We start from the raw sequence: 16851 nt of genomic DNA, 5'->3' as shown, positions 1-16851 counted from the left end.
CATGCACAAGGTCTTTTATTCAGATTAAATAAATATTTTTTACCACAGTTTCTTGATTAATATCAAGCAAGGACCAGTTTTAACTGGACAGTAAAACAAAGCCATGCTACGTTCCTCTCTGTGCATGGGCCACCAGAGGGCAGTGTTGTCACAATATAAGAAGAGGCATTAGGAATGACCTCAGTTCATTCATTCAATTGCTATTATATGGGAGGATCAGCCCCAGTGCTTGGCAAGGTAATCGTTTCAGAGATCACACAAGAACTGAAATAAGGTGAAAATGCCTAACCCTAACAGAGCTGCACTGATAATTATCACAATACAAGCAGATATGTTGCCTTTCTGATCAAAATTTGAGCATGCTTGTCCCGAAAGGCTAAGCTAAGCTTATATAAAACTGTACTTATTGTTGTTTTTTAACGGGGTTACACAGTGAAATGTCTGAACGAAATGTCAAATTTATAAAGCAGATGGGTAATGGGCATCAACAGTTCCAGAGAGCCCCATCCAGACACATCTTTCTGATCAAAACATTTGAGCTGGTTTGTCACGAGAGGCTAAGCTTATATAAAACTGCCATTCGTTTTATAACCGGTTATAAAATTGTGTTTATACGTCCATAAAGACCTTGACACTCAAGTGGAGGCGTTACGACTTTGCTGATGAAAAAGTACAATAGACTATAAACAATGTCTGCTACATTCCATCCAAGGATACTAATTTAGAGCCGGTGACACTTTCCCAGACCAGAATTTCCTGAACTTTTGTTCCCATTTCCACCGCAACCCCCAGCATCAGTATCCAGATTGACCCTGATTTAAACCCTTCCACGTGATTATAACGACAACCTCCAGCGTCAGAATCCAGATTGACCCAGGTTTGAACCCATCCACATGCTGAGCTGACCGTACCATGCGGTTCAATATTCTACTAAAGGTATAATGAAGTCTAATTTTGGCTCCTGTCTCCATTCGAACAGCGTTTCATCCCATTTGTTATTGGTGAGAGATTTCCTGGTCTGTAAATGTACTGCAAATTTGAGAGGTTAGGACATGTCAGTTTAAGGACATGTACAAGCTTGCTTACAGTAAGTAGACAGAAGAGAAATGCAGAAACACGTGTAAAACCGAAACATATTGGGACAGAGAGTGTCCTGTTCACAGAGGCACAGACATCCCGTAAAGCCCAGACTCTGCCATGACCTTGTATGGCTGAAACCACCACTGCCTTTGACGTCATGGAAAATGCAGTTTGGAGGAGGGAGACCGTGGCGGTGTTTGGGTGAGAAAAAGGGAAGAGTGACCAGGACAAGGGGACACGAGGGCTAGTAGGGATGGAGTCCCAAAACATTACTGATAAGACGGGGTTAGTGTGGGGTGGTTTTTAAACTTCCATTGTCAACACTAAAAATGTTAGAGAAAGCAGAGACAGCTGCATAGGTAGACATGAGAAATAAAACCACTGATTCATAACAAGTTGACTCACTTTATTGCAGAAGTAAGACTGTAACATGAACAAGAGTGCATAGAGAAGGAACCCTGTACCTCTTAGTTTAGAAACATTAACAAATGCTTCACAGAATTCTAATTTGACTAACTAACAGAATTTGCTTTTGATGTAAATGTAAAAAAACTAAGCCTCATACAAAACACTAAAGCTAAGTTTCCAAAGTACTCCTCTGGCTTTGGATATAATCCCTTTAACCTGTCTAAACAGACTAACCTGAATTTACCAAAACTGTTTAAAAGGCACAAGTGCTACAATATAAATAAGTGTTACACATAAAAATATAAATATAACATCTATCCATATATATTTGTTAGACATAAATACTCACAACATGTTACATTTAGCATTGTTTTTCACTAATATATTGTTACTTGAACATTTCATATATTAAGAAGACATTTTTGCATTTTTGGTCCTTACTAATAACCTTTTCACTCATTAGCCCAACAATCTACATCTTGAAAGGATGTATAAAAAAATAAAGGTTTTTTTTCCAAGGAGAGTTCTGAACATTAAATTCATGATATTAAGCATGACTCTACATATCTCTTTCCTTAACTAAACACATTAATGCTGCATAGAGTATAAGTGCCTCAGTCATTACAGTGTTGTACACCCGAACCCCCCCCCCCCACAGAGTCTCAGTAAAAAGCTACCTGGAGTAATGTAAACTTTAAAGAAACAAGATAAAACAAGAACTCAAGTGGAGGATAGCCTCGCTTGTAGAACTACCAACTCCCTTTGTCCTCTGGTCCCTTTCCACAAGCAAGCAGACACTGCAGCACAATTAAACTGGGGTCAGATACAATCGGCGGGGGTCAAAGGTGAAGACCGCCTGGACGGTGTGGACACCTGAGAGGCTGCTTCTGGTGTCAGTCAAGCGTTGTCCTCATGCTTGATGCGGGTGACCAGCGTGAACACCAGCTTCTGCAGCTGCTCCGCCCTCAACTTGCCCGTCTCCAGGACCTCGTCGTGATTGGCCTTCTCCCGGCTGTCGTAGTCCATCACGGCCTGGTTGGTGATCAGGGACAGGGCGAAGACCTTCATCCCGCAGTGACGCGCTGCGATCACCTCGTGGACAGTGCTCATCCCTACCACAGAGAAGAGACGAGACACCATGAACTTTCACTGGATACGGGGTTTGAAAATGCTGAGAAGTATTTATTGAGAAGTATTAGCAAAGTATGATCCCTACAACAGAGATGCACAGGACACCATCGAGAGGAACTTTGACTTTTTTTATAGAAATGGTTTGATCATGGTCACTATTAGCACTTGAATTCTCTTTGGAAACACCACTTCAAAATATCTATATTACAGCCTGATGATATGTATAGTATGTTTTGAAATGTTAGCTCCCTGTTATTTCTCTGTATCCAGTACGACTTCCTGGTTTCCAGACTCACCCACAGCGTCGGCCCCCAGTCTGTTCATCATGCGGCACTCGGCGATGGTCTCGAAGGAGGGGCCGCCCTGCACACAGTACACCCCCTCGCGCAGGAAGTCCCTGAAGCCGAGCTCCACGCCCACTTCCTGTGCCAAATGCACAAGCTGACGGTCGTACGCGTCAGACATGCAGGGGAACCGGACTCCGAACCTGAGTAGGAGTTAAAAAAACAAAACAATTCTGTCTTCTGTGAAATAGTTCTCAGATTCTCTAATCACATCCACTACCACACACACACACACACACACACACACACACACACACATACACAGTCTCCACAAAACATCCACATCTACATCCCTGTCTCGTCCATCCGTCCGTCCGTCCGTCCTTCACACCCACCTGTCATCGTTGGGTCCGGTCAGGGGGTTGTTGCCAGCTAGGCCAGGCATGTTGATGTGGTCCTTGATGATCATAATGTCTCCCACCTTGTAGTCCTGGTTGAGCCCCCCAGCTGCGTTGGTCAGGATCACAGTCTCCACACCCAGCAGCTTGAAGATGCGTATGGGCAGGGTGATCTGTAACACATCATATGTGTATAGGCAGGGTGATCTGTAACACATCACATGCGTATGGGCAGGGTGATCTGTAACACATCACATGCGTATGGGCAGGGTGATCTGTAACACATCACATGCGTATGGGCAGGGTGATTTGTAACACATCATATGCGTATGGGCAGGGTGTTCTGTAACACATCACATGCGTATGGGCAGGGTGATCTGTAACACATCACATGCGTATGGGCAGGGTGATCTGTAACACATCACATGCGTATGGGCAGGGTGATCTGTAACACATCACATGCGTATGGGCAGGGTGATCTGTAACACATCATATGAGTATGGGCAGGGTGTTCTGTAACACATCACAATAACATCAACTACAATACAGTGCAGTGTAATATGGGGTTATTACAATGGAACGCCCTGAGAGTTAAGTAAGTCGTATGTATCTACGTAACTCTTAGTTGTACTTATTACATTCTAGTGAGTTGTAACTAATAAGTAACTACAGTATGTAACTAATACGTAATAAGTATGTGATGTGTCATTGGAGAGATAGTGGGAATTGGGATTGCATGTATTTGTATACTGAGAATAGAGAGATTTGAAGGCGTTAAAATGAAGCCCACAGTGGATGGCTGGGCCAACGATACAGACCTTCTGGAGGGGATAACCCTCATATAGGTGAACGATACACACCTTCTGGAGGGGATAACCCTCATATAGGTGAACGATACAGACCTTCTGGAGGGGATAACCCTCATATAGGTGAAAGATACACACCTTCTGGAGGGGATAACCCTCATATAGGTGAAAGATACACACCTTCTGGAGGGGATAACCCTCATATAGGTGAGAGATACACACCTTCTGGAGGGGATAACCCTCATATAGGTGAGAGATACACACCTTCTGGAGGGGATAACCCTCATATAGGTGAAAGATACACACCTTCTGGAGGGGATAACCCTCATATAGGTGAGAGATACACACCTTCTGGAGGGGATAACCCTCATATAGGTGAGAGATACACACATTCTGGAGGGGATAACCCTCATATAGGTGAAAGATACACACCTTCTGGAGGGGATAACCCTCATATAGGTGAAAGCGTCCTTGCATGCACACACAGGCTTTGCCGTTCAGGGTCCCAAACACCAGCCTCCCAGCGTGACCAGGCACTGTAACACACACAGATGTGAGTTAGATCACACACACACACACACACACACACACACACACACACACACACAAACACAACAGGCAGACATGCGTATACTCACACAAAACCAGGCACAAACACAGCATACACAGACAAAGGCACACACACAAACCTGTTTGTTAGGGAATCGAAAAGCACACGTGAACACACACCTGTGCTCTGAGGGAAGTTGGGTATGTCACAGTAGTTGAAGGCCACCCGGCCTTTCAGCATGTCTCCCAGGCCTCCCAGCCCAGAGCCACACACGATGCCCACCAGGGGGCGCACCTCTGTGTTAGAGAGCAGCCACGCAGCTGTGGCCTTGCACTCCTCATAGCCATACCTGAGTGAGAGAGAGAGAGAGAGAGAGAGATATATGAAATAAAGAGAGAGGGAGATGAGAGAGAGGAGGTTAGGGTTTCTGAGTGTATGTGTGTGTTAAGTCACTAATGGATTTCAATGATTCTGATTCCAGTTCTGCTTTTTGATCCCAGTTCTTAACGATTCTCAACTCCGGTTCTTTGAGGGCGGGGTCAAAACAGGTAATATGCGTATTTCACAGAAGAACATTTTATTTAAATAAAATACACAAGTCATATTCATATACACAACTGACTTCTACTAACTAACTATCTAGGTACCAACTGAAACTAGCGCAAGTGAAATTGGTTTAAGAACCTCTAAGTGACATCTAAATATATTTTTAAAATGATTCCTTAACGTTAATGGTCCCTTTGGAACGGTTCTCTGTGCCAAACCCTAGTAATTACAAGAGAATGTTATTGGCAAGAACATTGGGAACGTGTAGCAGCCTCAGCCATGCATTTGTGGTTGAGTAGGAAGAGACAGACTGAGAAGAACACAGATGTCTCCAGGCTCACTCTGCCATTATGTAACACCAAACACTCCTGGACATTCATTACTTGTCCACATTCTCAAGGCATTGGCACACAGACACACACACACTAATATTTAGGTGACCTGTAGTGCAGTAAGAATTGAATAGTGTTTATTGTGTCAACAGTGTGTTTACAGTGTTGTCTGGCAGTCATCTGACATGTTACACACCACACCCCCGCCTAGCCCTACCCTCCACAGAAGACTCACACCCACACGCCATCTGATCTTATCCAATGGATCATTAAACCCTTTAGTTTCCTATTGATAGAAACCCATCCATAACAACAACAACAACAGTAGCCCAATAATAATAATAACAATACTAATAACAACAATAATAATAACACAAATAATAACAATAATAAAATGATAATAACATAATAATGATAATAGTAATAATAATAGGGCTCTTGATGATCAAATGATCAGAGTTCATTTCAGAGAAAGAGAAATGACGAAATCTCCCCACGACCACGTAGCCTGTGACAAGACAACCGTCACCTCGGCCTAGTTCAACGAGCACTTGGATTGCGCACCAAGTTTCCAATGCCAACCGGTTTTTCCATGTGGCTAATTATTTCTCCGGTAGCCTAGGCTACATTTGTCGTCAGCAAAAAGCTGTCTGAAATAAAGTCTCATTGACAACACTACAGCATATAGAAAAGTAATACGTAGGCCCATGTGAAATAGGATATTTCGTAGGCTACGCCAGTTCCTTTTTACTGTCAAAGCAACATTATGCTACTAACCCGTGTCGAGCAGTAGCCTACAGGCACTCGGGCATCAACATGAACTCACAATAAAAAACAATCGTAACTTAGGGAGGAGGTAGATCTAATGAAGACTCTTTGGGAGCACACTCGGGTGTGCACGTTGGCAGACAGACAGACAGACACACACAGGCAGTCAGACAGACAGACAGACAGGTATTCAGACAGACAGTTAATTTTATCCCGATAACCTGATAACGTTACATCATTACGTCCGGTCGTAAGAATCAAACGTGTGTAATAAATAGGCTATGCTAGGATAGGCTACTTCAACAGAAGTGATGATACTGAACAAATAAGATGGCATAAAGACGCTTACCCGGACGTAGACTCGGGGAACATTCCTTGAACTTGACTTGAAAGTTTGTTCAAACGCTTTAAAATGTACCCAGACACGTTTAGCACAAATCCACTAATCAAAGACTTCAACCCTGGCTGAAATTGTAAAGCGCGATATTTGCTCTACCGACGGTATCATGGGACGTGAGGACCTGGAGCAGAGCTCTTATAAAGGCGTCCTCTCTTTCTCCGCCTCATCCTCGTTGTGACGGGGGATGGCAGCGCGCCCCCATTGGCCAGCGTCGCGGGCGTTGTTTCGGAGAGTGGTGATGCAGGACCCAATACATCCATGTGCAGGACCCAGCCTCCCTACGCCAGCAAGTGTGGAGCTCTGTGATGGAGGCGTTACAGATAGGCTCCGTGGTGGGAATTCCGGCCCATTGTGAACCAGATTCTATTCTATTCAGATCAGTTGGGTCCGCTCAGCAATAAGCGCCGCCTCTTGTTGTCCCAAACGGCTCTTCATTTAGTAGCCTACCACGTCAGGCTTGTATAATTCAGCCAAATCAAGCAATATTTTGACCTATGATTGTTATGTGTGTATACACATCGCTTAAATTATTCAATGTGATTGTACTAAACCTTATAATCTCCAGAATACCACAATTTACCATTTTGTAAATTTGCTTGGTATGCTATATGGTTGGTATTCCCATCTGTTGAAGGGAATCCAGACGAAGACAAGTGTGCATTGGCCCACTGAGGTACACTATATTGCCAAAAGTATTCGCTCATCTGCCTTTACACGCATATGAATTTAAGTGACATCCCATTCTTAATCCATAGGGTTTAATATAACGTCGGCCCACCCTTGAAGCTATAACAGCTTCAACTCTTTTGGGAAGGCTTAAGAAGTGTGTTTATGGGAATTTTGGCCATTCTTCCAGAAACACATTTGTGAGGTCAGACACTGATGTTGGATGAGAAGGCCTGGCTCGCAGTCTCCGCTCTGGGTTGAGGTAAGGACTCTGTGCAGGCCAGTCAAGTTCTTCCACACCAAACTCACTCATCCATGTCTTTATGGACCTTGCTTTGTGCACTGGTGCGCAGTCATGTTGGAACAGGAAGGGGCCATCCCCAAACTGTTCCCACAAAGTTGTGAGCATGGAATTGTCCAGAATCACTTGGTATGGTGAAGCATTCAAAGTTCCTTTCACTGGAACTAAGGGGCCAAGTCCAGCTCCTGAAAAACAACCCCACACCATAATCCTCCCTCCACCAAACTTCACACTTGGCATAATGCAGTCAGACAAGTACCGTTCTCCTGGCAACCGCCAAACCCGGATTCGTCCATCAGATTGCCAGATGGAGAAGCGTGATTCGTCACTCCAGAGAACGCGTCTCCACTGCTCTAGAGTCCAGTGGCGGCGTGCTTTACACCACTGCATCTGATGCTTTGCATTGTACTTGGTGATGTATGGCTTGGATGCAGCTGTTCGGCCATGGAAACCCATTCCATGAAGCTCTCTACGCACTGTTCTTGAGCTAATCTGAAGGCCATATGAAGTTTGGAGGTCTGTAGCGATTGACTCTGCAGAAAGTTGGCAACCTCTGCGCACTATGCGCCTCAGCATCCGCTGACCCCGCTCTGTTGTGTCTGATCTGTTGGATGTGTGAGTGAATACTTTTGGCAATATAGTGTATATTGTATTGGCCCACTATGCTAGTTCTGTGGCGTTAGATCTCATCAACCATATACTTAAAAGGTCGTAAATTTAACTTGCTGAAACCTGCAGACACCTGCAGAAACCTGCATCTACCATTAGCTGAGATCAGATGGTGTGAGTGTGTCTGCCTGCTCTGGAGGGTAGGAGTAGGGGTGTGTAAACACACTGTTGACACAATAAACACTATTCAGTTCTTCCTGCTCTACAGCTTACCTAAATATGATAGATAGATAGATAGATAGATAGATAGATAGATAGATAGATAGATAGATAGATAGATAGATAGATAGATAGATAGATAGATAGATAGATAGATAGATAGATAGATAGATAGATACATGACGAAATGGTGACATGGCTCCTGGAGGTGTGCCCGGATATATAGCCCAGGTGACCCCTCACCCAGGCTCGGGGTGGTAAAAGGATAGCCCCTCGGCCCCGAGCCTGGGGTGAGAGTACAATAACAACTATCCCAGACGATGAAGAAGAACTATAAAAAGTCTTAATGTTCTCATTAGATACAGTACATGCCAGTGATCATAAAACCCAGATTTCTGAGAGCCCCCCCCCCCCAATAGATTGATCTGATTGGCTGAGAGCCCCAGCTGAACGTGATACTCAAGTGCGTCATTGCTGCAGATGATAGCCTAAATTGATGGGCTAGCGTTAAGTGACGATGGAATGATAGCGCCTCAGTCTCAGGGCCTTCAAAAGTTTAGAGCCGGCAATGGATGGATTGACCCGATCGGAAGCATACTTTGTGGTGATTTTTTTGTCAAAACATCAAAGAACACCAGTGACCACTCAGTGAGTTTCCTGTCTTTGAAAACGAAAGTTTATAGTGTTTTTGAGGGATTTTGTCTATGCACCTATGGATCTATTGAGAGTGTTAGTGGCGACAGGCTATATCTCGAGAGTGCACCGTTTGATGAAACTTTGACATTGGCTGTTGTACAGGATCGTAAATAACATGGCTTATAATGCTAAATTCCGAATCTGTCCTTTAAGAAATTTTTATTTAGATTTTGCTTATCAGTCCCTAAACCAGTTTCACTTGTGCTAGTTTCTTTTAGTAGGCTACCTATAGTAGAAATAAGTTGTGAATTTGAATAATAATTATTATTATTTTTTTTAAATAACATTTTCTAAAGCAAAACAAGCATGTGACCTGTTTTGACCCCACCCCTCAAAGAACCGGAATCAAGAATCAGAATTGAAATCAGAAATCGATGCGTTGTAATTAGTGACTTAACACATACATACACTCAGAAATCCTAACCTCTCTCTCTCTCTCTCTGTCTGTCTGTCTGTCTCTCTCACTCAGGTATGGCTATGAGGAATGCAAGGCCACAGCTGCGTGGCTGCTCTCTAACACAGATGTGCGCCCCCTGGCTGTCATCGTGTGTGGCTCCGGGCTGGGAGGCCTGGGAGACATGCTGTGACATTCCCAACTTCCCTCAGAGCACTTATGTGTGCTTTTAATACCCTAACAAACAGCTGTCTGTTTGCCTTTGTTTCTATGAGTATGTCTGTGTGTGTGTGTGTGTGTGTGTGAGTTTGTTCTACAAGGTTTCCCCGCAGTGGTGGAATGAACATCCCACTGACGTCAGGACAGCAGAGTCGCTGCCCATCTTTCACCACATGCTCAAAACTTGCTGCTCTAGCACTTTGCCATTAGCACTAAATGATGTATGCTCTTAGTCACTTGTTAAGAAAGGGGATGCAGTTCTGGTGAGTAGTAGGCTAGTACACTGACTTCCTTAGTCGCTTTGGTTAAGCATCCACTAAATGACTGTAATGTAATGTAAATATAATACATACAAAAGTATCACCATGTTTGGCTCTGATATTAACAAAGTGAGCGGGTTCTGGACTGTATTTGCCCAAACGGCAGTGACTATTCTTACGGCGGCCTGAAGTACCAATTTCAAGCACTTAAGCCATAAATACCTTATATTTGGGTAGTGTTATTATGTCTTGTAGGCTATTCATTTACAAAGAAAGAAAGAAAGAAAGAAAGAAAGAAAGAAAGAAAGAAAGAAAGAAAGAAAGAAAGAAAAAGAAAGAAAGAAAGAAAGAAAGATAGTCTCTCAGAGAGGAGCTGGCTGACACATCACACACAAAACAAACAGTGCAGACCAGAGATTAAGTCGATTTCTGTTGCTATCTCATGAATAAAGGAGAAGTGAATGGTCACAGGTTGGTCATAGGCTTATATACACGAGTCAAACCAGGGTTAAGAGTCAGCTTTCCACCCATGCACACACACAAGCATATCCATATAGCCTAGCCAACAGTACCATGTTACAGCTTACCTTGGACTTCGGGAGAAGAAGAAAAAGCCACCTCGCCCCCATCATCATCGACGGGGAGGAAGTGGAGAGGGTGAGCCACTTCAAATTCCTAGGGATGCAGATCTCTAATGACCTGAGCTGGACACACAACACAGAGGCCATCCCAAAGAAGGCACAGCAACGCCTCTGCTTTCTGAGGTGTCTGCGGATATGGGGCATGAGCACACAAACACTTGTGAACTTCTACCGCAGCATCATGGAGAGTATCGAGAGTAGCAACACCAGCGCCTACAACAGGCATGCCAGAGAGTAGTAGTGAAGACAACGCAGAAGATCATGGGTGTGGAGCTCCCAGCCATCGAGGATCTCTACACCCAACGCTGCCGCAGGAAGGACATCTCCATCTCAAAACACACCAGCCACCCCGGCTACCACCTGTTCGCACCATCTCGCCCGAGAGACGGAAGATGGATGAGCTTCAGGACTGCGAAGGAAAGGTTCAACAGCTTCTTTCCTGACGTGGTCCGCAAGATCAGCAGCTGCAGTAGACGGACACTGAAGACACCCCGACACAGATAGAATAAACAAAACAACTGGCTCTGTACAACTGTATACTTGAATGTTATTTCATTGCACTGCCTATATCAAGGGCACAGTCTCCCATGATTGTATGGGATATGTAAATGAGGATCAAATTGATAGAATTGATAGACTGCTAAACTACGGATAATAAATTGCCTGTTTCGGAACCTTTGAATGTCTAGCTACATGCCTGATATCAGGAATGGATTACTGAAGTTAGGCTACTTTAAGGACAAGCAATGACAAGAATTCCAATGTCCCTGTACTGGCTATATCTGGAAAATTAAACTTTCGAAATCTTTTTTTTTTTTTCAAGTTTAGCACAACAATCCCATCCTCACTAAACATTTTCGAGGGTGCCTGCTGAAAAGTACTTTGGATTTGAAATGCCTGGTTGGAAAGACTGCAGGACAGAGCGGCTTGTGTTCCAATATACTGTACTGTATACATAGTCTAATTTATGCAACCGCTGCTTGGTATTCAGAACAGGGGACTTGGACTGTGATTCATCTTCATGTCAGCCAAATCCGGCTGCTTCGGAGCACACTGGCTAAAAACAAAGTAGCCTAACTGAAGCGACATTTTAACTCCTTAGATATTATCCTACTTCAGTAGGCTACTTGTATCTGTGCAGTGTGCAAGCTAGACCCATCACAGTAGGCCTGCTGCAGTCTCAATGGTTACTAAGATATTGCTTGTGATGTGGGGGAATGCATTTGTTCTGTGGTGGGAACTTCGGCCAAAGTCCTGTTCTAGACCTGTTTGTTCCAGAGAGGTCTGTGTCCCAAAACCTCCCATCCTCACTCCCTCCTCATTCCTGATGCGGTCTGCAAGCTTAACAGCAGCAGTAAATCGTCCCTGAAGACACCTCCTGGACAGACACCCCAACGTCCCCCACACCCATGACCCACCACCCCCCCTTCCCCCAACCTCCACCCCTGGACAGTTACCCCCCCCCCTGTGACTGATCTGTTCTGTGCTGATGGACCAGTCTCTCTATCCCACTCTCTGCCCTTGCAGCTGACAACCTCCCGACCTCCATTCACCTATCACACCACCATCATTTTTCATCTAATTTCGTTCCGAAACTAGTTCTCCTTCCACTTCCTGGGCACCACCATCTCCCGGGACCTCAAGTGGGAGCTGTACATCAGCTCCCTCACCAAAAAAAGCACACGAGAGGACGTACTTCCTGAGGCAGCTGAAGAAATTCAACATGCCAAAGGCAATGATGGTACTCTTCTACACCTGCATCATTGAGCCCACCCTCACCTCCTTCACCACCATCTGGTTCTCAGCCGCAACAGACAAGGACGAGGGCAGACGCATCATCCGCTCCGCTGAGAGGGTGATCGTCCATCCCTACAGGACCTGAACACCTCCAGGACCCTAAAACGGGCCAATAATTTGTACATTGCACTGTATTTTGTTGCACTGTTTTTGTACTGTTTTGCACTGTCCTGTCCTGCACCCTGTCCTATGTCGTCTACAACAGCATATGCCTTAAGCCTCGTCAAATTCCTAGTATGTGTGACCCATATACAAGGCAATAAACAGATCCTGAGTCTTGAAAATGTCTAGCTACGTACCTAGGACTGGAATGAAGAACTCATCGTTAGTGCTGAGAAGTTACTGTAAGCAATGACAAGAATTCAAATGTACCTGTACTGGTTATACCTGTATATGGCAATTCAACTTCTATTCTGTTCTCCTGAAGATCAACAAACACACCACACCACACGGGGGTAGCCTATGTATCCACACCATCTTGACTTAGTAGATGTCATACAAAAATGACTGAATGTAGGCTAAGTCTCCAATTCTCTAGTAGCCTAACTGTCGTGTGCATTCGTGGCACGGAGTCAGAACGGGGGCCCGCTAGAATACTTTTTTTCAGAGGGCACAGAATTCCTGGCAACGCCCCTGCCTAGAGGGACTTCACCTAGTTAGGCTAACGTGTTCATCCGTGGGTTCGGTCAACCCACAAAGGCCTAGCCGAAAGAGGGAGGAAGACTTGTCACAGTCCGGCCCCCAAGGCTAATAGCCGCACTTGGATTCGTCTATCTCACGCTGGTCCTGCCCTATAGCTCCATGGTCCCGCCCCGTGTACTTTCAAAACTAGACAGGCTGACGCAAGAGGAAAGGTTATACCTTGTCTCCCTCTACTGGCTGTATTGAGAACCTGCCGGTATATTGCAAAGACGTTCTGTCTCGCTGCATCCGGCACCTCCCAACGCCCAAGATGAGAACACGAGGATGTGAGGGATAAAATTGATCAGTTGGCTCCCTCTACTGGCTAAAATGGGTAGGCCTATTGATTACGTGGATGTAAAAAATTGTGGGCTACTCACACCTCAAGACAGCAAAAAAACGAGTAACAAAATAACAATGCTCTCAACATAAACACATTTTAATAAAATAAAAAAAGTATTGCAATGTAATATGCTATAGCCTTAATGTAAATATATGTCTTGATATCATATGAAGATTGATTTAAGACAACATTTTGATTTTAGGCCTATATGAATTCAGAGTGGACGGACCAACCTACATAGCCTGTCTGGGGGCAGAAACGGGAAGGTCGGTGCACGCGCCTGTCATTACGTAGGCCTATGTGTGTGTGTGTGTTTCCCACCGTGTGATGTGTGTTTACTGTGTGATAAATTAAGATGTTTGTTTGTTGTTTGTTATTGGCTGTGGGCTACTGTAGCGCACTACTTAAAGGCAGCGGCGGAATGGGAACTGAGGCCTATGCAGAGTGTAACAACGGAAGTCTTTGACTCTGGTAAGCGAAGACACGCCGAACCGGTAGAATTCTGGAGGTTTAACTGGATTCAGGGATAATTTGCACATATTACTGGTTGCTCTAATTAGTACCCCCCCCCCCCCCCCCCCCCCCCACACACACACACAACCCCCCACCTCTCTCTCTCTTTCATTAAAGAAAAGCTTCGTCACCCTAGTGTGAGCCAGAAAGGAGGCAGTATTCGTCTCACGAAAGTCTCTCTTCATGGGTCTCACTCATCAGAACACTCTGTTCAGACGCTGGGCCGCGTGAAAGGCTGTCCACAAAAGCCAGAGAAGACCTGCGAGGGTAGGGGGGGTAGAGAAGCTGGGTGGCATTTTGAAGCAGAACATCCCATACCTGATGAGGTTTAGGTCAATATTTATTTCTTAAATGGCCACGACAATTTATCTCTTGGAGACCAGAGAGGAGCTATAGTAATAATATCCTCGGCTCCATATAGGCACCCCCTGGTCTCCCCCGATGGTGCCGCTAACTGTTGTCATAGCCTGTTTAACACAAGTAGGCTACATTGAAAACAATTTGTGGCTTAAGCAAATTAAGTGAAATGGATAAAATAACACTAACGTATAATTTATCATTCAGTATCTTTAGGGTAGCCAGTGCATGTGTAAATGTTTGTTGGCCCAATTATTGGAGCAATTACAGAGGACCGCACGCTCGAGCGAGCGAGCGGGAGAGAGAGAGAGAGAGAGAGAGAGAGAGAGAGAGAGAGAGAGAGAGATTGAGAGAGAGATTGGCCACTTATAAAGCCAACACTTTGCCTAATTTCAAGATAAAGTTGCGAGCAGTTGTCAGGGACTGGGCCAAGAGCGAGGAGTCTAAGCTATGCTTCTGGTATTCTTCATCAAGAGTGTATCCATTTCCAGTGTAATAACTTGCTGAAGTGTACTCGAAGCAGCGTCCAAGTTGGAATGCCAGGAGTGGGCAGCTCGAGCATGCGGATGATAACAATGCCGACATGTGCACGAGGCAAATGTAGAGGGTCCTTGTCGTTTAATGCAAGATCAAGGCATCTCACTTATTCTGCATGCTTAAATTAATCTGTTAACCCACACCTCAAGGTAAGACATTTTCTTCTTAGTAGCTAGATAAAAAATAATAAATCAATGCAGTTTTGGATATTTGACTTATATACAATATATAATCTCAACAACAACAATAACAACAACAATAAATCCCTTTAGAAAATACCATTATCAATTAAGATATTGTAATTAGTAGTGCATACAACAGCTAAAAGTAACTAAGAGAAATGGTATAGATCACAACACGGCATGTAGCCTACATTTGCAGTGATACTCTAATCAAATATATTATCCTATCTAAATTAGAGTAATTTCATAATACCTGAGTTTTTGAGTTTCTGCCTTTTTATTTGTTTATTTGGCATGCTTACTTGTGAAGCAAACCACAACCTCTGTGGTAAAGGCAGATATGGTCTGTTGGACGGCCACAAGTCCAAGTGTCAAAGCTCTTCGGAGGAATTTGACCACAGTGCCCACTTATCCTACTGTAGAAGAAGCCACGATGGTTAAAACCTCAAAACAGAAACGATCTTGGTTCTTACTGGGTCAGGCGAGCAACCTCTGATTCTCCCCATGCTCCTTACCTCCTGATTACAGTTCTCTGTGGTCAGCTTGGAAAAGTGAGAAGTTCCCATAGGGATGCTATTCCCCCTGATCTCATTCAGTCCCATTGATTTCCCCGTATTCATGGACAAATTAAGAGGATTTTTTGTGTGTGCCAAACATAGGACACTTTCATAGACCAATAAACATTTTGAAACAAACAGCAGTGTAGATCCAGAGGTGTTCAGTTGGTCAGTTGACGTTGATTGCTATTCAAGATCAGGAAACTTTATCGACCATAACATTTACATTAGTGCTTGTTAAGAGCAGGAGTTTTTTTTTTGCGCTAGCCTACATTTTAACCTGGTTCCCAGCTGTCCAGACCAGTGGTCAAGAACAGCGCTCTGTGTAGGTGTAGTGATGATACTTAAAGAAGGGTAAAGTTAGGGTTAGTCAGGGTGGATTTGTTTGCTGTTATCAGAAAGTACAGTGAGGTTGTAAGAGAGATTGTCGTGTTACGACCGGTTCTTCTCATGCCATGCAACAAGTTCAGTGCCTCGATAAACTACGTTTGGAGAGTATTTGTGTGAGTGCGTATGGGAGATGGGGGGTAAAATGGTTGAGAGATGGAAGTAGAGAGAGAGAGAGAGAGAGAGAGAGAGGGACAGAAGGAAGAGGAGGTGGAGAGAGAGAGAAACGGAGGGGGTGATAGTGTTTCAGTTGGTGGGGGGATTACTCTACACTCCGGAATACTAACGAGGGCCTTTCATCGCAGATCTCTTTCTCTCTTTTTTCCTTTTCCACTCTTTCGCTCCTCCTTTCACACTCCCTCCCTCCCTCTCTCTCTCTCTCTCTCTCTATCTCTCTCTCTCTTTCTCTCTCTCACACACACACACACACACTCAGTCTCACACTGGCACATAAGCGCACACACACACTCAGTCTCACACTGGCACATAAGCGCACGCACACACACACACACACACACACACACACACACACACACACACACACACACACACACACACACACACACACACACACACACAGTTGATTTTGTCAATGGCGTCTTTTGTTCCTTTCATCTCTGCCCCAAACAAAGCATTCTTGTGTACACAGGAGAGTGAGAGCGAGGCCAGAGAGAGACTGAAGACAGGGCAGAGGAAGGAAAACATGCCTTTGTAGTTTATAGAGAGCAGAGCTCGATTCAGTGATCGGATCAGCGTTACTGTAAACACAGGAGCAGGCAACGAGAGTGG

General features: G+C 44.5%; 1 protein-coding gene across 1 annotated transcript; it reads right to left on the bottom strand.

The window, feature by feature from the left end:
* Positions 1 to 2385: 2385 nt before the first annotated feature.
* On the bottom strand, positions 2386 to 6675 carry LOC311316345 (purine nucleoside phosphorylase-like; the record flags this gene model as incomplete). Its single annotated transcript, XM_084447187.1, has 6 exons — positions 2386 to 2600; positions 2916 to 3106; positions 3299 to 3474; positions 4540 to 4643; positions 4837 to 5006; positions 6653 to 6675. The coding sequence occupies 6 exons, from the start codon at positions 6673 to 6675 to the stop codon at positions 2386 to 2388; spliced, it is 879 nt and encodes a 292-aa protein (XP_084303313.1).
* Positions 6676 to 16851: the final 10176 nt, after the last annotated feature.

Source organism: Borostomias antarcticus (genome assembly GCF_949987555.1).
Source record: "Borostomias antarcticus genome assembly, chromosome: 12".
NCBI classification, from domain to species: Eukaryota; Metazoa; Chordata; class Actinopteri; order Stomiiformes; family Stomiidae; genus Borostomias; species Borostomias antarcticus.
The sequence above is the reverse complement of the archived record's forward strand: the minus strand, read 5'-3'. Positions and strand labels throughout refer to the sequence as shown.